The sequence below is a fragment of the Channa argus genome, chromosome 19, assembly GCF_033026475.1.
Source record: "Channa argus isolate prfri chromosome 19, Channa argus male v1.0, whole genome shotgun sequence".
Classification (NCBI taxonomy): Eukaryota; Metazoa; Chordata; class Actinopteri; order Anabantiformes; family Channidae; genus Channa; species Channa argus.
The window spans coordinates 22,058,479-22,085,781 of NC_090215.1; the positions used below are offsets into that span (position 1 = coordinate 22,058,479).

General features: G+C 40.1%; 1 protein-coding gene across 4 annotated transcripts in view; it reads right to left on the reverse strand.

Annotated features, from left to right (window-relative positions):
- The window catches only part of lama1 (laminin, alpha 1), a 41,311-nt gene extending 25,321 nt beyond the window's left edge, over window positions 1–15,990 (reverse strand). For 2 of the 4 annotated variants that reach the window (XR_010911730.1, XR_010911729.1), the window contains exons 1-19: window positions 15,809–15,990; window positions 10,944–11,114; window positions 10,673–10,785; window positions 10,492–10,543; window positions 10,174–10,364; window positions 9,802–9,981; window positions 9,628–9,717; window positions 9,404–9,521; window positions 7,583–7,761; window positions 7,274–7,367; window positions 7,005–7,162; window positions 6,700–6,840; window positions 5,563–5,715; window positions 5,392–5,493; window positions 5,095–5,309; window positions 2,772–2,883; window positions 2,506–2,616; window positions 2,130–2,344; window positions 1,847–2,058 (exon numbers count right to left, since the gene is read on the reverse strand). Coding sequence is in view for 2 of the 4 variants with exons in the window: in XM_067486310.1 (XP_067342411.1) it covers window positions 1,847–2,058; window positions 2,130–2,344; window positions 2,506–2,616; window positions 2,772–2,883; window positions 5,095–5,309; window positions 5,392–5,493; window positions 5,563–5,715; window positions 6,700–6,840; window positions 7,005–7,162; window positions 7,274–7,367; window positions 7,583–7,761; window positions 9,404–9,521; window positions 9,628–9,717; window positions 9,802–9,981; window positions 10,174–10,364; window positions 10,492–10,543; window positions 10,673–10,785; window positions 10,944–11,114; window positions 15,809–15,869 (2,668 nt within the window). In the remaining 2 variants the exon portion in view is untranslated. The remainder of the gene's footprint in view (window positions 1–1,846; window positions 2,059–2,129; window positions 2,345–2,505; window positions 2,617–2,771; window positions 2,884–5,094; window positions 5,310–5,391; window positions 5,494–5,562; window positions 5,716–6,699; window positions 6,841–7,004; window positions 7,163–7,273; window positions 7,368–7,582; window positions 7,762–9,403; window positions 9,522–9,627; window positions 9,718–9,801; window positions 9,982–10,173; window positions 10,365–10,491; window positions 10,544–10,672; window positions 10,786–10,943; window positions 11,115–15,808) is intronic. The other 2 variants (XM_067486310.1, XM_067486309.1) reach the window with 2 other exon arrangements.
- Window positions 15,991–27,303: the final 11,313 nt, after the last annotated feature.

Here is a 27,303-nt window from a genome sequence, read left to right on the forward strand (position 1 = left end):
TGTCAGTTTCTCTCTGTACCTACAAAACTCGAAACTTCATCAGATATAAATAAGATCCTGAAATGCCATGACCTACTTTAAGCCTGAGCTCATTTTAAATTTGGACTAAGGCCGAAGTGATACGCCCTCTGAAATTCTTTTTACATATGATGGCGGCTTTGTTCAGATGGAGAGGAACCATTGAACTCTCGATCAGTGCATAGTTCAAAAACCTCTCTGATGACGTGGGGGGAGGGGCATCTTACTTAAGTGTGAAGGCTTCATTAATGCTGAATGATATTAACAAGTTTTGGAGCAACATATGGTCTCATTCAGATGACATATTTTTCAGGCAGTCTTGCTTATTTTAGCAACTAGGTATTTTACAACGCCCTGAGAAGTAGTAAAAAAACAAACAGTCTTATTGATATCATATTAAGTTACATATTGTATAAAGATGTTTTAATGGTTTTTATATAATTTTACTACAGCTTTATGGTTATTTTTCCATTTATTAAATATGTGATGACTGATTAGAATTTGTTTGTTATTCTGAGGTCAAATCAAATCTGGATGAGAAAAGATCAGCATTCCTGCTGAACACACAAAACTGTGTCTGCGTGTGTATGTGTGTGTGTGTTTACATTTAATAATTTAGCAGACACTTTTATCCAAAGCGATTTACACGTGAGGTACAAGGCAAGCAAAAATCTAAGTCAAGGAGAAAACATCAAAGCAAAGTCCTATCAGAAAAGTGTTCACAGTTTGCGAGATGCAAGTGCAAGAAAAAGCAGAAAGGAATTATTTAAAAAAAAAAATTTAAGTGCATTGGAAGATGAGTTCTATTTTCAGCAGTTTTTTTAATATTGGGAGAGAGTCTGCTGAGCATGCAGAGTTTGGTAGTTCGTTCCACCATCGTGGGATCAGCGCTAAAAAGTTTTGCTTGTTGTCTTCTGTGCTATGCTGGGATCACCAGACGTTCGTTGGCAGACCGCAGCGAGCGGGAAGGATTTTAGACTTGAATGAGTGAGTTGAGGTAAGCGGGAGCGAGTTATCCACCGTGTAAGCAAGAGATAGAGCTTTGAACCTGATGCGAGCAGCTACAGGAAGCCAGTGTAGAGATCTAAAGAGTGGTGTGACATGGGTCTATTTTGGCTGAATATAAATGAGGCGAGCTGCTGCATTTTGGATTATCTGCAAGGGTTTGTTTGGGGATATATATTCCGTGATGTAGGGTCTGATCTTCCTGATGTAGGGGGCAAATCTCCACGCCCTAGAGAGTGAGGAGATGTGGTCTTTAAAGCGCAATTGGTCTTCAATGATGACCCCCAGATTTTTGGCCGATTTAGTGGGGACAATCACTGTAGATCCAATGTTGATGCTGATGTTGTGTTGTGTCGAAGGTCTGGCTGGGAAGACAAGGACGTCGGTCTTGGAGAGGTGTGTGCGTGTGTGTCTCAGTGTAACCTGTGTGTATGTCTGAAGTGTGTGTCTGTGTGTGTCTCAGTGTAACCTTCAGGACTTTATATCTTTTATCCTGATAGTTGCTGCTAATCTCAGTGAAAATGCTCTATTTCTGCGTTTTTAGAATGATTCTTGTTTCCTGACCCAACCCAACCTTCAGTAGAGAATCAGGCTGCTGACTTGGAGACCAGTGGAATATTTCAGCTGTTGTTCGAAAGGACAAATAGTCATGTCCCAGCTTAGCTTTTAAATCTACTGACTCTCTTTGGAGTTTCAGTTCAAACCATGTCTAATACCTCATCTGATGAGTTTTCAGCTCCATGACTGTTTCATTCTCTGCTCTCAGATTGTCAGGTGGCTCTTCCTTTCAGAACAACCTGAGGAAAAAAAACAAATCTCTCACCTTGACAATTCTTAGCTACCACAGCATCTCCGTAGTAACCAGGACGACAGACCTCACAGTGTCTCCCAGCAGTGTTGCCAAGGCAATGCAGACACTCCCCTGTGAAGGTGTCACAGTGTCCTGTCTCACTGATATCTTCATTACCGTTACACTCGCAGCGAACACATGAACTGCCCACCACCTGTGAGTTACCATAGTAGCCACTGGCACACCTAAAGACACAACAAGTGTTACACATGGCCCATCTGTCCACTGATTGTTTCTGTTGTCCAATCATTCCCACCTCTCACAGTTGGTTCCTGTGTATCCCTCCTGACACTGGTCACATAACACCTGGCCAGATGTGGTCAAAACGCAAGTGGGGCTAAAATTGTTGGATTGCTCTGTCAGAGGACATGGACAAATCCGACAGTCGTCTGGCATCCCCTCTGTGGCATCACCATAGAAACCAGGTAAACACTGATCACAGTGAGGACCCGTGGTGTTGTGGGTACAGCCCTGAGAGATAAACAGGTAGCCATGGTAGTTAAGACAGACAGATGAATGGTGAGGTGACCATTGTAACAAAAACACAAAGCTGTAAAAAAAGTATCTCAAGCTTGTCTTTACCTGCACATAGTACAGTTTACGTGTTGCTTAGGTTATTCACTAAAACTCACCAAACAAACTCCGTCGGAGTCGCACTCAGTGGCGTGATCATTACACTCACACTGCAAACAGTTGCCACCAAATAATACTCCCCCCACCCTGTAGAAACCTGGGAGACACATCTGCAGAAATCCACAAAGTACACAAAATACACAGCCTGTCACATTACACTGGTTCGTGTTCATTTTTTGTATCTAACAGTGCTACAACTACCATTTTTAATAACAGTATTGACAGTATCACCAATGCTAACAGTACTAAAAGGTAGTGAATTTACCTCACAGGAAGTACCGCTGTAACCCCACGGACATTCACACATCTCCATGGCAACTGCCTGAACACCTAAACCCGATCCAGGATCAGCCACATCCAGTGATCCTGAACGGACCCTGATGGATACAAATGATGATCAGGTTTATTACTTATCCTGAAAACCATCCCAGTTTCCTTGGCGGTTCTGGTTTTAATAAACCACAACAATACAGTTCTGAGTTCCTTGTTGTGACTCCCTCCACACCAGACTGCACCTTGAGATACTTGTTCGATTAGATCTTAGTGCTGCATTTGATACCATTGATCATAACATTTTATTACAGAGACTGGAACATGAAATTGGAATTACAGGAACTGCACTAGGTTGGTTTAAATCTTATCTATCTGATAGATTTCAATTTGTTCATGTTAATGATGAATCCTCCATGCACACAAAGGTTAGCTATGGAGTTCCACAAGGCTCTGTGTTAGGACCAATACTTTTTACTTTATATATGTCTCCTTTAGGCAACATTATTAGAAAACACTCTATAAATTTCCACTGTTATGCTGATGATACCCAGCTATATTTATCTATGGAACCAGATGAAAATAATCAGTTAATAAAGCTTCAAGCATGCCTACAAGACATAAAGGCCTGGATGTCCCACAATTTTTTACTTTTAAACTCAGACAAAACTGAAGTCATAGCATTTGGGCCCAAAAATCTCAGAGATATGATGTCCAACCATATTGTTACACTAGATGGCATAAGTCTGGCCTCCAGTACTACTGAAAGGAACCTTGGAGTTATTTTTGATCAGGATCTGTCCTTTAACTCACATATAAAACAAATCTCTAGAACAGCCTTCTTCCACCTACGGAACATTGCCAAAATTAGGAGCATCCTGTCTCAAAGTGATGCCGAAAAACTGGTCAATGCATTCGTTACCTCTAGGTTGGACTACTGTAATTCCCTACTTTCAGGATGCCCCAGTAACTCCCTAAAGAGCCTGCAATTAATCCAAAATGCTGCAGCAAGAGTGCTGACTGGAACTAGCAAGAGAGATCATATTTCACCTTCACTAGCTTCTCTCCATTGGCTTCCCATTAAATGTAGAATAGAATTTAAAACCCTGCTTCTTACATATAAAGCTCTGAATGGTCAGGCTCCATCATATTTAGAAGACCTCATAGCACCATATCATCCCAGTAGACCACTTCGCTCTCAGAATGCAGGCCTACTTGTGGTTCCCAGAATTTCAAAAAGTAGAATGGGAGGTAGAGCCTTTAGCTATCAAGCTCCTCTCTTGTGGAACCAGCTCCCAGTTCAGATTCGGGAAGCAGACACCCTCTCTACTTTTAAGTCTAGGCTTAAAACCTTCCTTTTTAATAAAGCATATAGTTAGTTATAGTTATGCTGCCATAGGCTTAGACTGCTGGGGGACCCACCCCCCAATGCACTGAGCTCCTTTCCTCCTCTTGACCATCTCTCCTCTCCTCTCATCCCGCAATTGTCACCACTGTATGTCATTAACTCTGTGTGTTCTCTCCCGTAGTTGTCTTTGTCCTCCTCTGTCCCCCTTTCTCTGTCCCTTTCTGCAGGTGTCCCCCGGCTTTGAAGCTTTGTGTCTTCCAGCGTGAAGCTACTGGTCCTACCAATCTGCCCGATGTTTTGTTGTTGCTTTTTGTTGCTCTGTTCTTTTCTCTCTCCCCTTTCCACTCACCCCAACCGGTCGAGGCAGATGGCCATCCACCCTGAGCCTGGTTCTGCTGGAGGTTTCTTCCGTTAAAGGGAGTTTTTCCTCTCCACTGTTGCCTATGGCTTGCTCCAGGGGGAATTGTTGGGTTCTCTTTATATATCTTTATAATCTTGACTTTATTCTGTAAAGTGCCCTGAGATGACTTTGTTGTGAATTGGCGCTATATAAATAAAGTTGAATTGAAGTTGAATTGAATTTAGATAATGTAAGTCACAAACTATATGTGCCATAGAATTGACCCTGCTGGGGAGTATAACAAGCACTGAGGCCACGATCGACATCATGCTGAGAACTCGGAACTCTGAATCATTAAGGAATCAAGGAAACTTCAGACTCCCCCAGTATTCCCACAATTTACAGCACAGGACAGCCAAAAACCAGGTCCACAAAACACATGTGGAGGCATAGACAATGACCCCTAAAACATGTCAAGAAAGAACAGAATTGAATCCATTGCTGTCCTCCTTAATCCAATCTACCTCCAAGTCTACTCCCTTTAAAAAAATATATTATTTCATTAAAAGTAAGCCAATGTCAAATATAAAAACAGATTACTGTTATGTCAAATATAGTGAGATTACTTACTGTATTGGTCCAACAGCAGAGGCATTCAGGTAAACTCTAACCCTCAGTGACGTGACATTAGCAAGAACGACCATTACATCGTCACGAGAAACAGGAATGCCTGTCTTATCATCCACAAATCGCTGTGGTATGATTGCCACATTAACCGAGCACTCTGACAGTGGGGAGAGGAAGAGGGGGACAGGGGGAGAGAGACGAAGAGCTCGGTTGTTACCCTGCGTAGAAAAGAGAAAGAAGTGGGGTCAGTTTGGGTGTTGTAATCTATAAAGACATGATATTTGGAGTATTTGGTCCCACCTCTATGAGGATGTCAGAGTGGGCAGGCAGAGACTTGTCTTCATTGTCCAATGGAATGTTGTAAACCAGCGAGTAGTTCAAGTGACCCCCATAGGACGCCAGCTACAGGAGGACAGGAGGTCATGTTCACTGGTTTACAGCATTATGACCAAACGTGGAAATATAACTCACCTTGTTGCCAAAGAAAGAGAAGGGTGCCATCCAGGACAGCACCTGTTTGTGGGTGTGTCTAGATGTGTTTCTAGCAATTGGCAAATCATTGCTATCAATGGCAGAAGGTGTGTGGAGTGATGGAGAGTGGAGCCAGGGGTCTGCATGAAACACCTGAACAAACACATAGGGTTATCAGAGACCAGGGCCCTTTTTCTTCATATGTGGTTTAACAGATCTAAGCCCAAATCAGTATGGTAGATGTTCTACTTCTGGATTAGGTTATCCAGTTATGTCGGTTCTTTAAACTTACTTGAGAACTGCATTAGAATATCTGGATTTTTAGTATGTTTTATCAACATGCTCTCATGGTTTTTGACTAGAACACAAAGTATATTGAAAATGGAAACCATATTCAGCACGTTTCCCATTGGCTACATGTTAATGGCAAAAGACAGAAGGGGATCAAACAGAGAAAGAGACGGGTAAGGGAAAGAGAGCATGAGATCATATTTGTACAGCAGCCTAAAGAATTTTAAGCTACTGCAAAATGCAAAGATGAAGCTGACAAATTCACTGTGAATCCTACATGGCACGTAGATTCAATGTTCACTGATGAGACTAATTGAGTTAACAGTGATTCGTCAGTATAATCTGTTTTTTACATTCAGAGCAAATAATAACAACGAGAACCTGGGAACAGTTGTTACAAGAATGTTCTGCAAACTGGTGACTCTGTATTATGCTGAGCCCTATACAAATATTATTGCTGGAGAATTTATTGTGGGTGATTTAAAATGGAATTTGTGTTTATTTTCTGAATTAATTCTGATTGAGATCTATTCAATTCTGTAATTAATTAGCATCTTTTTTGTGGTAAATATCATCAGGCTGCTGCCACTGAAACATTAATGTATTGTAAATGAAATTATTTTATAGTTTTTTTATAAGGGCTAACCCTGAGACAAATCTTGCTCCTAAGTAGGTTTGAGGTTGTAGATCTGTTGCTGGGACAACAAGCTCAACATGCATTTGAAAGAACTAACAGATCAGGGATAATGTTAAATTATCAACCGAATTATGCGGTTAACATACAAAGAATGGGGCCCGGTCATGAGAACTGGTGTTTTACTAGAGAAGGAACAAGGATGTGGTTACCTGAGCTGTGGACCAGGTGGAGCTTTCACACACATTAGACACACCAGAGCAGAAACAGTCAGTGCAGCCAAGTGAATTTTTCTCCTGCAGGTTGTAGAAACCCGGTTTACACAGATCACAGTGAGCCCCCATCACATTCACCTGGAAATGGTACGACGGGTGGGTCAGGCAACAGGCCAAATGTAATAAATTCTTCCTAGGTTTCATTGTAAGGATACAAATTAACATTTTTATACACATATCATGTTGACAATTCTTGACTGGAAGCACAAGTTATGCCTCCCCCCGGTGACATCACAGCTTACCTTGCAGGTGCAGGGGCTGCAAGGGTCAGTGTTGGTGCTGCCCGACAAGTTACACTCACAGCGAACACACTGAGGAAAATCTCTATATCCAAATGCACAACGGTCGCACTGTCGACCTGCAAAGCCTTTGTTACACTCACACTGACCTGGAGACACACCTGAACACACAAACATGTAAGACACACACCTGCTGAGTCAGACAGGAACAAGTGTAAACAAGAAATCACCAATCAATAATCAATAAATGAATAAATCAACAATATACTGACCTGGCTTAGAGTCATCTCTGATGCAAACTGGAGACTTTGATCCTCTGAGGTCACAGTTGCACTCAACACATGGAGAGTCAGAGTACGGAGACACCTGCAAACACATTTCAATGTTGTATCTCAGCGTTGTGTACTCACCTGTACATGTATGATTTTTTTTTAAGATGTAAACAGATGCAGAGCATTGTATGCTTAGTATCCAATTCAGTAATGTAAATTACAGTTTTTCAGACTGAACTGATTTTCTGTTACGTGTTACTGAGTGTACCTCAGCTAATCTTTAGTCTAATTCGCAGTATGTGTGCATACCTTAGCAGGTCTGTAGTATCCATCTCTGCAGGTCTCACAATTTATGCCGACCGTGTTTTGCTGACAGTCAATACAAACTCCGCCACCCTTATGAATCCCACGAGAGTTTAAACTCAAAGAGAGCTCAGACACAGTTTGGTTGTAGAAACAATCGGTAGCTTTGTTGTGGCAGTTACACTCTGAAATGAACATAGGGGAAGGACATATTTATATACAAGAAGCCCACTGTATTGCTGCTAAGGTATCCTTTTTTAAGGTTTCTTTGTCAATTTACACTGGACAAAGGAATGCTGCCCTAAATGGGCTTGAGTTTAAATTTCATATAAGTACTGGGACCCAGGTTTTCGTAGCACAAAGGTAACAATGATTAATAACCTTCGCACTTTTACAACTTGATGCAGACTTTAAATTGTGTCTATGAGATCATAAATCATTATGTTCACATATTCAGTTTCCTGCAGCAACATTCATGTATGTGTGATAAAAATTTGGAAGAGAAACAGGAAGACTTTCCTGTACTGATATGACTAGAGGTATGTATGGCATAATAATGCATCATTGGTTGGACTACACTGCCAAGAAAATGTTATCTATTATCTTTTGTTTGTTTTATTCAATAAAATGTTTGTAACAGGATCATAAAACACACAAAAATGACAAACAATAGATTTCTATGCATAGTTTAGCACAGAACAATGGTCAAATCAAATTTCCATGTTAAACTTTACATTCAGCACTAACTGCCATACAAAGCATGTGGCATTCTACTAATCAGATTTTCCAAAAGTTTAAGTGCAGGTGCGTTAAAATTGATTGTGCATGTCCATTCCCGATGTTTAAGAATCTTAAAATAAGTTTAAGTCCAATAAATGGCTTTTCCTCCGCAGGGAGAGTGACATTTTGAGAGTCATTTTCATTGTAAATTGTATCTGAAATGGCCTAACCAGAACAGCTTTTCTAGTTGACAATTGAAGCTTGTCTTATGGAGATGCTTTGGTAAAGGGAGAGTGTGTAATCTTCATTGTGTGCAAGACTTTATTTTTCAGCAAGACAATGATCCCGAACATTCTTCCACCATTTTGTAAGAACATCTGGAGAAGAAAGAAGCTGCTGGAATAGTCTTGGTGATCGCTTGGCCAACTCAATCACCAGATTTGGTATGGAATGATTTCCCTATCTTAAAATCATTAAAGTATGCTCTCAAATTTTAAAATATGCTCTTGATATAAGATAGGATGTGTGGGAGAAGCTGGACCAAGGAGTTTGGGAATACTGCTCAAACAGCACAGAAGGCCTGTGGGTAGTCCTGCAGCAGGCCTGGGAGGAAATCGCACATGAAAATCTGCAAAAACTGATCAGTAGAATGTTTTTTTGTGTGTCTTGTGATCCATTTAGAACCATTTGATTAAATAAAACCAACAAAAAACAATAAATATTATTGTATTAATGTTATTATTAATATTTTTCTTGGCAGTGTATGTCAACAAAGTACTGTCACAATCTATTGCTGCATGTCTTATCTCTGAAACACATCACTCAAATAAAATCAAGTCTGACTGTAATCATTAATATGTTTGAGACAATAATCAAAAAAACATCAAGAAAAACATCCCTAGTAGCATCTCTCACAGTAAAATAGAAATAATGAAATATGTAAAAATGTTATCAGAACTTGATGCTCCTTCTCCACCGGCCCCTGTCGCTGGCTTGGATAATTTACACGTGAAATACCCCATCTCTGCCTACCTTCCCACAAGGTAGTGTATAGGTCTAATAAACCCACTTCGAATGGTCAGGGTTTAAGAAACTTATATCTCTTACTTTCACAGGTGTTTCCCTTGGACAGAGTTCCTGGCTGCCATGGCTGCTGGTGGTAACCAGGGCAACACTGATTACAGCTCTCCCCACAGGTGTTGTGTTCACACACACACTGCAGCTTCTGTACAAACATACACACAGACAGACAGGATGAAGTCCATAGAGACATTTGTAATCACTTGTAAGGATGGTGTACAGGTTAACAGAAGACAGGCAAGTGCTGTTACCTTGGAAATAGGGTCCAGTGGGCAGCTCTCAGCATGTCCGTAGCAGATACACATGCCACCGACAGAGATGTCTTTGATGGAGTAATAATACTGAAAGACAAAAAGTAATTTCCTGTTAAATAACATTTATCTTTCAGAATACAACTGTCTCTGTCAATCTGCGGCCTGTCTCACCCTCCGGGTGACAATGGGGTCCACGTCTCGGGGGTCATGGGCACTCAGCATCATCAGATCAGCATTCAGAGTTCTAATTCGCTGAAGTCTGAGTCTGATGTAACGAGCCGACGTAAAGCTCAGGAGCTCAGACGATGGGTCTGCAGAACTAGATCGTCCATTAATTAGGGAGGTGTGTATCTGAGAAAAGGACAAATGAAGATGGAAATTTGATTTTGTTCCTGTATTGCACAGATACAAAAAACAGTACAAAGAAAAACCTGCCACTGCCACAATATTAACTGTGTTACGTCTTGAGCAGCAGGTTTTGATCAGAACTGCCCATGTCCAATGTGTGAGTCCGACAGGTAAAGAGACAGAAGGGTGTCTCACCTCTCCATGCTCCAACGGATTCAGTCTGGAGTAGTAAGATGTACAGATCACCTCTGTGTCACTCCTGTATGTTGGAGATCCGAGTCTTGGCGTGATGTTGTAACGAGTCAAACACTCAGAGTCACTGATGGCGTAATACTGCCAGGGTTCAAAGATCTTGCCATCAAGAGAGCGCTCAAGAATCCAGTTACCTGAGATACAGAGGTTAACCAGACAGATAAGTAGATTAACCGAATTTCTAAACTTTGAGGATGTGTGAGCATAGAGAGTGTGGAGTCTTAAAGTCTGAAAGCAAACAGGTGGACAAACGGGTCTGACCTGGTCGAGGAGAGTTAGCTGCTTTGATGATGATGTAGGCGATCTGAAAAATCTGAAGATTAAAAAAAATATATTAACTGTAGTCACCTGGTTGCTACTTAAATTACAGTTGCCAGACATCTTCCATGAAAGGGACTAGTGTGTGTTGCCAGAAAACTTGGATAAAGAATACATGAATCACCTGTTTGAGGTCAAGTGTGATGGTGACCCAGTGAAACTGTCGTCCATTCTTGATACTTGGACTCTGCCACCACTGATTTGTCCCATCAATCGCATTTGTGATTGGATGACGTTCTGGAGAACACAGGTACTATTAGTATTACAAATATCACTACAGCTACTTACTGCTAAGTTCTGCCCCATTGTGAAGCAGAGTCAGATTCAGAACAAAATGAAATCTGGTTATGGTTCTGTATAAAATGCACTGTGTGGGTCTGGTTGTGGTCTGGTACCCTTGTATAGGACGGAGTTGGCGTCACATTTGGGACAGTGAGGGTTTTTGATCCTCCGCCCTGGAACATGTTCGACCAGTTTACAGTAAACTTCAGGTTCTGGGTCTCCACATGTGGCATTACTGCTGATCTCTGCATTACTGGCCAGATTCAGCATAGCTGGGAAGAGACCTAAGACAACCATAAAGCTGTTAGCATCTGTTAGCATTGTGAAACACAAATAACTGAATTTTGGGATCTTTGTTTTTTGCACTTTTGCATTTAAACCCAGTTCTAAACTTAAGCAACTAGTTTTACATGATTACATACTGTAACCAGGTAAAAAAAGGTGATTTATTAACTTTCATGTGAATGGGATCTCTGGTATCTGTAAGCAGGGTAATTTTGGAAACTGGACTTCCCCAGGTAAATGGTTATTTGTCTCCCATGTATATCTGCAACCAGGTTTCTAATCAGTTTTCTCTACCTGTGAATGAGCATAACAAAAGGCTGAATGAGGGAGTGATGCTGGCTCATTTATAAATGAAAGTCTCCCCAAAGTCAGACTGACAGAAAGTAGCTCTTAGAAGTCTAATAAAGTTACTTCCACCATCTGTTTTTTATTTTTTAATTTAATACATGTTGTACTATGGAATAGTTGTGACTCTCTCCCTCGATATGATCACAACCAACAAAAACGAAAAGAAACGTAATAGCTGTGTTTTGGAGGAGAATCAGATTCGTTGTCACCTGCTTCTATACCCATTTTTCCAGCAACTGAGTTCTTTAAGTCCATGAAATCAGTCAGTATATAATTATGTGACTGATAGGTGACATCCATTAACAGTACCGGATATTATAATTGAAAAGTTGTGTCTCACAAACCATAAAACACCACTCCAGGGCCCGGTTCCCCTGGACCTCATGTATAGAAACCAGAGCTGCTCTCTGATGTCTCTGTCTGTTCTTTTTTTATTGCTTATTTGTTTTCTGTTGTTAGCACAACATTTACACAGCACTGGGCCAATCACAACTGGGATCAGCTTCAGCACCCCTGTAACCCAAACACAGAATAAGATGTGATAATGAATGCATAGAACATCTATTCAATGCAAGCCATCACTAATCAACTTCCTATTCATTGTGAATACATTCTTATTCGAAATACCTGTGTCTCCTTTTATTGTCCCAGTAGAAGAGTCAGGCTTTGACGTTTCTACCACTGACTTTCAGACATCCCGCTAAACAGCTGCTCTATAGTTTTATTAACACAATGTTATTCTATGCCATTCCAAAGAGGTACATGGAACATTTAATGTCTTAATCTGTAAAAGTAAAGCCAAGACTAAAACCTCAGTGAGTAGATAAAGATAAAAACATCAGTTGTTGACTGTTCTCAGAGGTCAGATCATCCTGATCCACTCCCAACCTTGACTGATTGTTCCTTACAGACACTTTCACACTACACGAGAAACCCAAATAAAACCTGTGTATCAGTGAATGTGTTTATGCTGAGTCTGAGTCTTGAACGTGAAGGTCTAACTGTGTTTTTTTTGTTCAAATACAAACTAATTGCTTGAATCAATGTTCATTTAAAGAAACTAAATGTTATCCCTTAAAACAAAGATGTACTTTAAAATTAAACTTGTCGTCAGTGATAGAGCAAACTGTAATGACAGGTGGGATGTTAGAAAGAAGAAGCTGCAGGTGTGAAAACACATATGGATTTATGGTGCATTCACATGTGACTTTATTAGGTGTGAAATAATGCAGACCCACAGCTGAGATTAGATATCAGCTGTATCAGCCTTTGGTTGATTGATCAGATCTAAACAGTCAAGTCAGGATGCTTTGCAGGAAACATATTTATGCTTTAGATGAATCTGTTAGCTCATGTGGATCTGTGAGTGAAGGAATTATTTAAGTTACAATGAGGTCCTATAAATGGTTTTAGAACTCTTATACATGAGGATTTATCTTTGTTAATAACAAGGTGGAGCTGTTAAGTTATTGTCTAATAGTAACAATTTTATTTGTAAAAGAAAATGTCAAGAAGTCATTGCTGCTCTGAGTTGCATTAATTGTTGATGTTTGTATGCCTACAATTATATTAGATTTATGATGCAAAGGTTTACACAGTTATAATTGTCATTAATTTCCTATAACATTTTTAGACACTGTAGTGATAAAAGAACATTTGTGTCTGCTGAATTTGTATTATTATTATGAATACATTTGCACCACTTTACAATGCACTTGCATGTAGAGTATTGCAAACATAACCTTAAAGTACCTTCTTCATAAGAAGTAACCAAAATAGTGAAGGGGTGTATAAAAAAGAAATTGGAATTGTAATAAAACAATAAAAATTCAATTGTTGCAAACGATTCCATCCCCTTTTAAATTAAACAGTCAATTTAAATTCTGATTAGGGAACATTTGTAACGCTGCACGTGCAATAAATGTAAAGTTGATGGAAAAATATGTTTTTATCTATTTTGGCATTTAAAAATAAACCCAACCTTTTTCACTCGACAACTCAGCCTCTTTTACATGTGCTGTATGTAAGAACACAAATGCCTGAATGAGATGGACTGGCAATTACCCAGGCTTTATCCACATTAAGTGAATGAGCCAATGCCTGCCCAGAGCTGCTATCTGCGGAATTGTTGGGAAGATTTAAAACAAGGGAATAGGCATGTTGCTGACATGTCTAACAGAACATTTGCCACAACATCTTTATTTTGATGCATAGCTTCAAAAAGTTGCAAACAAAACACAGCTTCCTGCAGTTTGTCTATGACATTGTACCTACTATGCACTCTGTCCAGTTATCACTCCTCACTGAAATCAACATTCTCCATTGAGAACGATCATTACTTTGATAATCCCCTGAGGTGTGTTACATGTGTGAAATGGTAACACTGGGCAAAGTTGGGACCTGATTTTCGGGACATTGTCTAGATTGCATTTGTTAAAGAGGTTTTTGTCATTCTGTTTTCAGTGTTAAAATGAAATCGATGTTGTTATTCATTTCTAGTTATTTCATTTCATTGCTGTTCTGGTGGTTTTCAGGGTTTTTTGGAAAAAAAATCATGAAACTCTCTTTCCACACTATGTATGATTCTTTTAAATTAGTGGAACCTCACTGTTGCTTGTGAAACAAAAATCGATGGCACTGGAATGCCTAGTAGTCTTAAGCCACACACAAGTTTAGTCTTAACACAGAAATGAGAGTAGTTAAGATGAAAACAGTTCATTTCAAAGTCAGAGTTATTCAAGCAATCATTCCTCAACTGGGGTTCAGATTATATTTGTTAATCAAAGTTCATTCAATAAGTTAAAATACCTGGATCAAATTTCAACCCCCAACCCCTTAAAACAGAGTTAGGGTAACTTTATTATGGTATATAGTTAAATCATGACTTAGGATCAGCCAGGCTCTACACACAGATAGTGATCTACATTTGGATCACATGTCACTAGAAACAGGTAAATCTTTGCCCCAGTCACAGAGCAACAAATCAGCCAGATGACAAAAAAACAAAAAAAACAATCAGAGAACAGAAGCAGTGTGATGGCAAGAACACCTCAGATAATACAAACACATTGAGGATTCAGGTTTGTGGCTGTGAAGGTGGGGGTGTAATTAGGTGGAAGGGAGGAAGTGGGTGGGGTGTGATTGTTACCACTCAATCACACAGACACACAGACACACACACACACACACACACACAGCAGGAGTCAGAGTCTGACTGTCTGATGACTCAAATATGTTGACGATCAACCCCCCCCTCCCACACACACACACACACCCATCCACCCCACCCCCCTAAACAAACACCCTCAGTACACATAAAAGGTAATGATATGAGTCTGATAAAAACAGCTTTACCAAACAAGTTTAACACGTAATAGTACATCCTCAGAGTTCATGATAGTCATAACGAATCCCTCCTTCTAACCCTCTGAGTGAATCAGTAAAAAAAGAAGTGATGGACAATCAAAGTAGCTTAAAATATATATCATATATTTATTTTATTTTAAGCTCTTTGTCCTTACTATACATTTATCCACTCATTCACAAATAAAAGCAGCTGATGTGCAGTAAGTTTCTCTGACCCATTAAGATTCTGAATAGTCATAAACTTAATGTTTGCATCAATGTTTGTGAGCTACAACTCGATAAGAAAGAACTGAGGTCTTCATTTATTTCTCTCCTGGGGGGTTGGATTTTTGTTTCCACGTTGGGGGCTGACACCACGGGGTGGGGGAAGGGGGTTGGGGGAATCATCAACATGATTCAGCTCTGAAAAAATTTAATGTGTAGTAATTCTTTAAAGTTAAAAAGAATGTCCAGTTGACATGACCCAACTGCAGATAAGCACACCTGGATGAAACTTTACAGATGTTTAGTAAGAGACTTTAAACATTAACTTGAATTCACTTGTTTTGTTGAATCCTAACCATCCACCCCTGCCCCCACATGGTGCACAAGACTGTGTCTCTGTGAAAAGGACCTGAGCCAACACAGAAACACACACATACTTTCAGCTCACAGAAAGAGTTAACGTTTATCAGAGCTAACAGCAATGTGACACTTTAATCAACACCAATCAAAGTAGTTAAACAGGCTGTGGCCCTAAGGCCCCAAATCATATGCCATGTCATTAGCCAGATTGAAAATAAACGTCTGCTCCTGGCCTTGATGAATAACCCTAGTTAAAAAACTTTAAAACAATGAAACAAAACTTCAGTCAGATGTGAACATGTGAAACAATTGAAATCACAATAAGATCTTATGAAACAACATCCCACAGAGCTCAGATGAACTCAGTAGAACTCTACTGAAATCAGTAAAAATGAGTGAACATTACGTTTGTTACCTCTGAGCTGAGCAGCAGCAGTTTCCTCGATCAACAGCAACAGCAACACTAGCAGCTTCATTTCTCCAACAACTGGCGAAAACTGGAGTCAAACTGGTCTCAGTCCTCAGTGAAGCAGCACAATGTAGCAGAATAAATCTGCTGCACAGGAATGTGTTTCCACAGTGACTCTCTTATTCATTTAGCTCAATAAGAGGTGGTGGGGGTGTCTGAATGGGGAGGTCAGACTGTACCATTTGATGTGGTAGTGAAGGGGGTCTCCTATTGTTTACAGAACATTCTAGATTCATTTAGTATAAGGAAGAAATGGTTTAATTATTCATGTATTTAATATGAAATTCTTTGTCATTAGTCAAAAACTGTCCAGCCATTAACAAGCATAATTTACCCATTTGCTGCTTTTTCCTCATCCTGATTTTAAATGTACTGATTAATTGAGGGAAAAAGCTAAGTGGAAACAGCAGGACAAGTTTCATCTACACATTTTTCTACATCAGTATTAATGCATAGTAAGGAGATAAATTGAGTCAGGTGGAAAAACAATATAGAAAGCCTATGAATGTATTATAATTAAAATGTTTGTGTAGATACCAGAGAAGAACGTGTGCAAAGGGTTAAAATTGTGTTAAAAAGGTGGTCTATTCCTTTAACCCCTGCTATTCAGCTCAAAGTAGTTTCAGTCAGGAGCACTGGACCATCTATTCAGTGATTTTTATGCATTTTTCTTTTGTGCAGTGACAGAAAAAATAAAACTCCCACTTATTCTGATCAAAAAACATATCTCTAATGCATTTGATAACTGGATTTACATGCTTTATTAATGATCAACTAAAAATATATAATAATAAAATACATAGAAACCAGGTATTTAGGGAGTGTCAGTGGTTCATAGGATCATTTTGAAAGTGTAAGTAAAAAAAAAATATTAAAAAATTCCTTTCTGCTCTTTCTCGCACTTGCATCTTGTGAACTGTGAACACTTTTCTGATAGGACTTTGCTTTGATGTTTTTTCCTTGAATTAGATTTATGCTTGCCTTGTACCTCACTTGTAAGTCGCTTCGGATAAAAGCGTCTGCTTTATCCATCTGCTTTATTATAGCTTGTGTTGTTTGTAGCACCTTGGTTCTTGGAGGAACGTTATCTCGTTTCTACTGTGTACTGTGTAACACTGTGTATAGTAGAAATGACAATAAAAGCCACTTGACTTGACCTGACTTGACTTGCTAAATGACTAAAGGTAAATGTAAATCTAAATGTAAGTAGTTCATTATTACACAATTTAATTACCTTTATACCTTACCTTAATACCTTTATACACCTAATTGTTAAAATGTACTTTTTCTGAGTGTATTAATAAATGTTTAATACCACACTTATACTTTAAATTGGGATTATTTCAGGTAGAAAAAAGACATTTAGTACGTCTTGGTTAACTATTTTTGAGAGCTCATCTAAAGTGAGCACTTTCTACACTTTATAAGGCTTTTACAAAAATGATTTAAAGGCTGAGTTAGTCTTTAAACTGAAAAAGGAAGCAAAAATGACAGAGTGATACCAAACATACAAATATTTATTTCCAGATGGAACTGAATGATAAAATGCAAAAATAAACTTCTGCATTTTCATAAAGAATTTAACAAAACACAACAAAATGCAACAAAATTTTAAAAAAGCTAAAGACGTTATCCTTTACATAATGGTTTCTTTTAACAGAAAACATGGCTTATTTGGTGCAAACAGCCAGTTACAGAAAAGTGCTAAATTACCACATAACATATTTCAGTATGGCAAAATCCAAATGGATTATCTATTTCCAACTAAAGATACAATTAGCAGGTAAAAAAAAAATTGGTTACATTAATTTCACATTTTATGGCACTACCACAACAAAATGTACTAATTTTATCTCTCCTATAGAAAGTCATAAATTCTTGCCATTCTGGTTCTGTTACAACAATTATATTGACTAAATATGACTAGTACTTTTTTGAAAAGACATGACTTAATCTGCCAAATGCACCCTCACGATTTTTCCTTGCCAGCCATTCATTCCACTCAATCAATGCCATGTAGTCAGGAAGCAAACTTTCAGTCCTACCCACCAGCTATTCTTCCTTTACCATACTAAACATACAAAACGAACTGGTACAAAACAGTGGGGAGAGCAGGGTATAAAAGTACAGGGAAACAGGTGAAGCAAATCAGGACAAATGAGGAGGGTAAAGAAACCAAACAGACTAACAGAAAAGGCACAGGAAGAGCAAAAAAATAAAAGCCAAGGACAGGAAATAAAGCAAGACAACAACAACAACAACAACAAAAAAAACTGTGACAGTAACACAAATGGTCAATGATTGTATAAAAAAGTAGTCAAATAATAAAACGTTCAAAGGTTTGCATGCTCCCTAAAAATTATATTATAGTTACTTTAATTAAATGTGCTTTCATCAGTTTTGTTTTCTGAAGCCAGTTAATTAGCTTCACGATTTTTATTTTCTCCTAATAAGCTTCTTTAGCCATTATTGCTCTCATTCATTTTAAATTAATAGTTGGTTTTGATAACTGTGATCTTAGAGTGACATCCAGGTCATTTTTGACTTGATGGCCGTGAGAAATCACGCTCCTGCTTTCCTACGTAATCAATATGGGACAAAGGAAAACGTGCGCTTTCAAATGTCATCAACAGAAGGTGGAAATAGAATGTTAGTTCGTGTTTTACATAGCGACCCAAGTTGAAAGGGCCGCAGACCCAGGCCAGATTGAAGGCCAATGTGGAGATGAAAACAGTGAATGACACGCCTGTCAGGAGCACTTGAACGTGCCATAATGCATGCGTTCAATTACTTTCAATTAGGTGTGCCCATGGACCCCACTGCAAAGCTGGCAGGCAGAAGAAAAGTTAAAAAAGTGTAAGCTGAGAATGGAGTGGCAAAAGGATTAGATTGATGAGCTGACTAAAGAGACAGACTATCTGAAAAAGCAACTGGCATCAGGTAACTCTCTCATCATACAACATAATTACAAATTTTGGGGCAGTTGTCTTATATAAGGCTCACAGCTAACGTCACATATGTATTTGTATCCGTTTTAACAGGTCTTAAAGGGCAACTTCATTAATTTTTAACTGGCTTCTACTGCTTTAGTTTAGGTGTGGGGTTAGGGTTAGGAGTTAGGAAAAATAAAAGCTTAAAAGAGGGACTGTCCAAATGAATTGCCAACGGCGAAACAGTTTTTTGAAAAAAAGGGAAAAGAGGTCCAGAATACCATGGTGCCATGGTAGACTGGACCAGGCTCACTTAGCCTTCCACAACTCACAAGCCTCTGGCTTAAATCTGCACCAAAACCAATCATCATCTGCAGATCGTCCTTAAACTTCATTCAATCCTTTGGGTTTAGTTGTAATCTAAGGTCTTTCTGCTGGTTAGGGTTAGGGGGGTTAGGGGGTTAGGGGGTTAGGGTTAGGGTTAGGAACAAATTTAAAGAGAGACCCAAATTAGGGTTCGTGGCACTGGCCATGACCCTGTCCCTGATTCCCAGAGTGCATCCCTCCCCCCAGACATCCCTGATCCCAGGTTTGGGCTCCCTCTCCCTGAAAAATTGGACTCTCGCGTCCTTCCCACACACTTCAAAAAATTGTTCGAACACGAACTTCCAGACAAAGATTCATTTTTTACATTTAAATTGCCCTTTTTGGCCTTAGCATGCTTGGGTTTTTTTCGCTCATGCCTCTGTTGCAACGTTTCGGATTTCTTGGTCCTTCTTCAGGCTGAGGCTGAGCTGCACTTTCTGTGCCTCTAGATCCCTGCTTATATAGGGTAAGTGGGAGGAGTCTTTTTTGACTTCCTTATTTTTCTCAGGTAAGTAAGTGGAGTCCTTTTTTGACTTCCTTTTTTCTTTTTTATTCATTTTCCCATTTTTGTCTAATTTGACTTTAATCTATTTTTGTCTGTTTTTTACAGGTGTGTCCAGCTTGACCTAATTTGACCTGTTGTGGTCTGTCTTGACCTAATGTCTATGCGTTCATTAAATTCCAATTCCCAAAGTGTGTGTGTTTCCTTGTCGCTTTATTATTTTAGCCTTTGTTATTTATTAATAAGCATAATAAAAATATTAAAAATAATAAAGCCTACCCGAGATGGTTAGGGTTAGGGTTAGGTGAAATGAATTTATCTCGATGACTCTCCCCGCTTCGTCCGTCGACTGGGCGGTTTGGAGTAGAGAGTCAAAGGCATGGCACGGGCCGACGCTTGTCACTCTGGTTCCCTGATACTGTGTGCTGTCTTCCTAATGAGAAGATGACATTGTGTCCTTGATTTTTGGTAGATTTTTTGATGTGTTTTTTGTGGGAGTGGTCAAGTCTCCGATGCAGTTTTTGATGAAGTTTCACTGGTTCCCAAGTCGATGTTTGCAGGCTGGTCAGTAACGGGGGTTTGAAGAGCAGTTGTCCAATCGTTGATGAGACTCTCCAGATTTAAGACAGCCCCCAGGAGACCCTGAGACAGCTGTATGGAGAGACACTTACCTTTGAGTTGAGTTGAGTCGATTTTTGGTGGGATTTTTTTGTGTTGGAACTAAGTTTAAAGACAGCCCCCAGGAGGCCCTGAGACAGCTGTGTTGTTTTGGATTCAGATAGACTTTGAGTTGAATAGTTTTTTTGGGGTTGAGATTAACATTAAAGACAGCCCCCAAGAGGCCCTGAGACAGCTGTGCTGTTTTTTAGTCAACTACATTAGCTTGTGTTGAAATTAACATTAAGCACAGCCCCCAGGAGGCCCTGAGACAGCCATGCTGTTTTATAGTCAAATAGACTTGGAGTTGACTATATTAACTTGTGCTGGCATTAACATTATACACAGCCCCCAGGAGGCCCTGAGACAGCTGTGTTGTTTTGGAATCCGATAGACTTTGAGTTGAATCATTTTCTTGTTTTGAGACTGGCCTAAAAGACAGTACAGAGGAGGTCCAGAGACAGTCGTGTACTGAGCCGGTAGACGTTCGGATGCCTCTGATGGGAGGAGGATTGCCCGTCCAGTGTTTCTGTCAGCGCTGAGTGTGTTCCAACTGGTTGGGATTAGGCGTGAAGACGGAGTGGTTAGGGTTAGGGGACGATTAGGGTCAGCGACATCAGGGCTAGTTGGGGCTTAGGCAACGGTTTCAGAGTCTTTAGGGTTAGGGGGTTAGGGTTAGGGGTTAGGGTTAGGGTTAGGGGGTTGGGGTTAGGGTTAGGGTTAGGGTTAGGAACAAATTTAAAAAAAGAGACCCAAATTAGGGTTCGTGGCACAGGCCATGACACTGTCCCTGATTCCCAGAGTGCATCCCTCCCCCCAGACATCCCTGATCCCAAGTTTGGGTTCCCCCTCCCTGAAAACAGTTTTTAAATTAACTTCCACTACACTTTGAGGCCAATTATAAATTAGGGTTCGGACACGGAATTCCAGACAAAAAATTGATTTTAGATTTAAATGGCCATTTTGGCCTCAGCATGCTTGGGTTATATGCTCATGCCTCTGTTGCAACGTTTCGGACTTTTTTTGTCCTTCTTCAGGCTGAGGCTGAGCTGCACTTCTGTGCCTCTGGGTCCCTGCTTTTATACGGTAGGTGGGTGGAGTCTTTTTGGACTTCCTTTTTTCTCCCCAGGTTTGTCTTATTGGACTTTATTTTCACAGGTAAGTGGGTGGAGTCTTTTTGGACTTCCTTTTATTAACATTCCCAGTTTAATCTGATTTGACTTGATTTTCCCTGTTTTTTGTCTGTTATGCCTTCTGTTTTTCCCTTTTAATAAATTTGAATTTCCAAAGTGTGTGGTGTCCTTTGTTTATTTTTTATGATGTTATAGCCTTTGTTATTTATTAATAATAAAGCCTGCCCGAGATGGTTAGGGTTAGGCAATGGCCCCCCTCGGTGGTTAGGGTTAGGCAATGGCCCCCCGAGATGGTTAGGGTTAGGGCCTTAGGGTCAGGGCAAAGGTCAGGAATCCTCACCCAGGACTTCCACGCAGCGGGTACGAGTGGAGGTTAGGGTTAGGGGGTTAGGGTTAGGGTTAGGGTTAGGGTTAGGACCAAATAGAAAAAAGACCCAAATTAGGGTTCGTGGCACTGGCCATGAGACTGTCCCTGATTCCCAGAGTGTGTCCCTCCCCCCAGACATCCCTGATCCCAAGTTTTGGGTTCCCCCTCCCTGAGAAAAAAAAAAAAAAAAAAAATAACAACAAATAAAAAATTAAATTAGGCTATTATCCAACACACCTTTAAAAAAAATAAAAACAAAAACAAAATAAACAATTAGGCTTCGAACACGGAATCCGGACAAATATTCATTTTAAATTGAAATTGGCATTTTGGCCTAAGCATGCTTGGGTTATTTTGCTCATGCCTCTGTTGCAACGTTTCGGAGGATGTTTCTCCTTCATCAGGCTGAGGCTGAGCTGCACTTCTGTGCCTCTGGGTCCCTGCTTTTATACGGTAGGTGGGTGGAGTCTTTTTGGACTTCCTTTTTTCTGTTTTTCACATTCCCAGTTTTGTCTAATTTGACTTTCTTTTCAGGTTTACAAGGTAAGTGGGTGGAGTCTTTTTGGACTTCCTTTTTACTTTTACACATTCCCAGTTTTGTCTGATTTTGACTTAATTTTTATTGTTTTTTGTCCCTTTTGCCTTTGTTTGTGCCTGTCAAATAAAATTGAATTTCAAAAGGTGTGTTGTTTCCTGTTTGTTTTTTCGGTTGGCCTTTGTTATTTATTAATAAAGCCTACCCGAGAGGGTTAGGGTTAGGCGATGGCCCCCCGAGATGGTTAGGGTTAGGGTTAGGGCCTTAGGGTCAGGGCAAAGGTCAGGACTCCTCGCTCAGGACTTCCACACAGCGGGTACGAGTGGAGGTCAGGACACACCCCAGGAACTTCCACGCAGCGGGAAACAGTTCAGGCACGGGCGGGTTAGGACCAAATAGAAAAAAGACCCAAATTAGGGTTCGTGGCACTGGCCATGAGACTGTCCCTGATTCCCAGAGTGTGTCCCTCCCCCCAGACATCCCTGATCCCAAGTTTTGGGTTCCCCCTCCCTGAGAAAAAAAAAAAAAAAAAAATAACAACAAATAAAAAATTAAATTAGGCTATTATCCAACACACCTTTAAAAAAAATAAAAACAAAAACAAAATAAACAATTAGGCTTCGAACACGGAATCCGGACAAATATTCATTTTAAATTGAAATTGGCATTTTGGCCTAAGCATGCTTGGGTTATTTTGCTCATGCCTCTGTTGCAACGTTTCGGAGGATGTTTCTCCTTCATCAGGCTGAGGCTGAGCTGCACTTCTGTGCCTCTGGGTCCCTGCTTTTATACGGTAGGTGGGTGGAGTCTTTTTGGACTTCCTTTTTTCTGTTTTTCACATTCCCAGTTTTGTCTAATTTGACTTTCTTTTCAGGTTTACAAGGTAAGTGGGTGGAGTCTTTTTGGACTTCCTTTTTACTTTTACACATTCCCAGTTTTGTCTGATTTTGACTTAATTTTTATTGTTTTTTGTCCCTTTTGCCTTTGTTTGTGCCTGTCAAATAAAATTGAATTTCAAAAGGTGTGTTGTTTCCTGTTTGTTTTTTCGGTTGGCCTTTGTTATTTATTAATAAAGCCTACCCGAGAGGGTTAGGGTTAGGCGATGGCCCCCCGAGATGGTTAGGGTTAGGGTTAGGGCCTTAGGGTCAGGGCAAAGGTCAGGACTCCTCGCTCAGGACTTCCACACAGCGGGTACGAGTGGAGGTCAGGACACACCCCAGGAACTTCCACGCAGCGGGAAACAGTTCAGGCACGGGCGGGTTAGGACCAAATAGAAAAAAGACCCAAATTAGGGTTCGTGGCACTGGCCATGAGACTGTCCCTGATTCCCAGAGTGTGTCCCTCCCCCCAGACATCCCTGATCCCAAGTTTTGGGTTCCCCCTCCCTGAGAAAAAAAAAAAAAAAAAAATAACAACAAATAAAAAATTAAATTAGGCTATTATCCAACACACCTTTAAAAAAAATAAAAACAAAAACAAAATAAACAATTAGGCTTCGAACACGGAATCCGGACAAATATTCATTTTAAATTGAAATTGGCATTTTGGCCTAAGCATGCTTGGGTTATTTTGCTCATGCCTCTGTTGCAACGTTTCGGAGGATGTTTCTCCTTCATCAGGCTGAGGCTGAGCTGCACTTCTGTGCCTCTGGGTCCCTGCTTTTATACGGTAGGTGGGTGGAGTCTTTTTGGACTTCCTTTTTTCTGTTTTTCACATTCCCAGTTTTGTCTAATTTGACTTTCTTTTCAGGTTTACAAGGTAAGTGGGTGGAGTCTTTTTGGACTTCCTTTTTACTTTTACACATTCCCAGTTTTGTCTGATTTTGACTTAATTTTTATTGTTTTTTGTCCCTTTTGCCTTTGTTTGTGCCTGTCAAATAAAATTGAATTTCAAAAGGTGTGTTGTTTCCTGTTTGTTTTTTCGGTTGGCCTTTGTTATTTATTAATAAAGCCTACCCGAGAGGGTTAGGGTTAGGCGATGGCCCCCCGAGATGGTTAGGGTTAGGGTTAGGGCCTTAGGGTCAGGGCAAAGGTCAGGACTCCTCGCTCAGGACTTCCACACAGCGGGTACGAGTGGAGGTCAGGACACACCCCAGGAACTTCCACGCAGCGGGAAACAGTTCAGGCACGGGCGGGTTAGGACCAAATAGAAAAAAGACCCAAATTAGGGTTCGTGGCACTGGCCATGAGACTGTCCCTGATTCCCAGAGTGTGTCCCTCCCCCCAGACATCCCTGATCCCAAGTTTTGGGTTCCCCCTCCCTGAGAAAAAAAAAAAAAAAAAAATAACAACAAATAAAAAATTAAATTAGGCTATTATCCAACACACCTTTAAAAAAAATAAAAACAAAAACAAAATAAACAATTAGGCTTCGAACACGGAATCCGGACAAATATTCATTTTAAATTGAAATTGGCATTTTGGCCTAAGCATGCTTGGGTTATTTTGCTCATGCCTCTGTTGCAACGTTTCGGAGGATGTTTCTCCTTCATCAGGCTGAGGCTGAGCTGCACTTCTGTGCCTCTGGGTCCCTGCTTTTATACGGTAGGTGGGTGGAGTCTTTTTGGACTTCCTTTTTTCTGTTTTTCACATTCCCAGTTTTGTCTAATTTGACTTTCTTTTCAGGTTTACAAGGTAAGTGGGTGGAGTCTTTTTGGACTTCCTTTTTACTTTTACACATTCCCAGTTTTGTCTGATTTTGACTTAATTTTTATTGTTTTTTGTCCCTTTTGCCTTTGTTTGTGCCTGTCAAATAAAATTGAATTTCAAAAGGTGTGTTGTTTCCTGTTTGTTTTTTCGGTTGGCCTTTGTTATTTATTAATAAAGCCTACCCGAGAGGGTTAGGGTTAGGCGATGGCCCCCCGAGATGGTTAGGGTTAGGGTTAGGGCCTTAGGGTCAGGGCAAAGGTCAGGACTCCTCGCTCAGGACTTCCACACAGCGGGTACGAGTGGAGGTCAGGACACACCCCAGGAACTTCCACGCAGCGGGAAACAGTTCAGGCACGGGCGGGTTAGGACCAAATAGAAAAAAGACCCAAATTAGGGTTCGTGGCACTGGCCATGAGACTGTCCCTGATTCCCAGAGTGTGTCCCTCCCCCCAGACATCCCTGATCCCAAGTTTTGGGTTCCCCCTCCCTGAGAAAAAAAATAAATAACAACAAATAAAAAATTAAATTAGGCTATTATCCAACACACCTTTAAAAAAAATAAAAACAAAAACAAAATAAACAATTAGGCTTCGAACACGGAATCCGGACAAATATTCATTTTAAATTGAAATTGGCATTTTGGCCTAAGCATGCTTGGGTTATTTTGCTCATGCCTCTGTTGCAACGTTTCGGAGGATGTTTCTCCTTCATCAGGCTGAGGCTGAGCTGCACTTCTGTGCCTCTGGGTCCCTGCTTTTATACGGTAGGTGGGTGGAGTCTTTTTGGACTTCCTTTTTTCTGTTTTTCACATTCCCAGTTTTGTCTAATTTGACTTTCTTTTCAGGTTTACAAGGTAAGTGGGTGGAGTCTTTTTGGACTTCCTTTTTACTTTTACACATTCCCAGTTTTGTCTGATTTTGACTTAATTTTTATTGTTTTTTGTCCCTTTTGCCTTTGTTTGTGCCTGTCAAATAAAATTGAATTTCAAAAGGTGTGTTGTTTCCTGTTTGTTTTTTCGGTTGGCCTTTGTTATTTATTAATAAAGCCTACCCGAGAGGGTTAGGAATTAAGAAAGAAACCGGTGCCCCCTCACGAGGAACCGGAAATGCACGGGCCATCCCCCGGGATCTCATTCCCACTCCGTCCCTGCACCATGTCTGGTTAGAGGGGTTGCGGGGACGCTGTCCCCGCTTTCCATAGTGGACCTCTGTCCACTGTTCTTGAGCTTGGTAGCTCATTTTAATAGAGTGTTTTTTTTAAATATTTATTAATAAACTAAAACAAATGAGGAAATATCAAAAATTCACTATAATTATAAATGAAATTGTTTTTAATGCAAAAAAAATTGTATATTTCAATGATTTAAACCAAATGAAAAAATAAAAAAATAAAAATTTGTAATAAAATTAAAATGTGTGTGTGTGTCAATATTTTTTTCTCCCTTTTCAAAAGAAATTAAATGAAAAATGTGCCCAAATGCAACGTTTCGACCCGAAGGGTCTTCTTCAGGCCAGGGCACAATGTAAAACTAATATGGTTGCAGGCTAAAGCTGATGTGATCAGTGTCACAGCAAGAGCAGAAATGAGCAGCTCCTGTCTGTGTTCCCTTTATATAGGCCCTCCCACCTTAATTGTTTTTTTGTGTTTCCTTTTTGCCAGCCCCAGTTTAAGCTTTGTTTTCTGTCAAATTTATAAATCCCTGTGACTTTTTAACCTAACTATCCCTTCAAATATTTATATCTATTTAAGTAATTATATTTATTCTACTATGTTAGTTATAAATTGTTATTGTTATTGTAAAATTGTTATTTTTATTCTCTTTTTAAACCCCAACTTTCTTTAGTCTACTATATAATTATTTATGTTCCTTATTTTCTTTAACTCCAAGGTTAGGATTAGGGGAAGGGGTTGGGCTCAGGAAAAAGAAAATGGGTGAGGGGTTAGGGTTAGGATAAAAAAAGTGGGTGGGGGTTAGGGTTAGGAGAAAGAAAGCAGGTGGAGGTTAGGGTTAGGAGAAAGAAAGTGGGTAGGGGTTTAGGGTTAGGAGAAAGAAAGCAGGTGGAGGTTAGGGTTAGGAGAAAGAAAGTGGGTAGGGGGTTAGGGTTAGGAGAAAGAAAGTGGGTAGGGGGTTAGGGTTAGGAGAAAGAAAGCGGGTAGGGGGTTAGGGTTAGGAGAAAGAAAGCAGGTGGAGGTTAGGGTTAGGAGAAAGAAAGTGGGTAGGGGGTTAGGGTTAGGAGAAAGAAAGTGGGTAGGGGGTTAGGGTTAGGAGAAAGAAAGGGTTAGGATTAGGGGTTAGGGTTAGG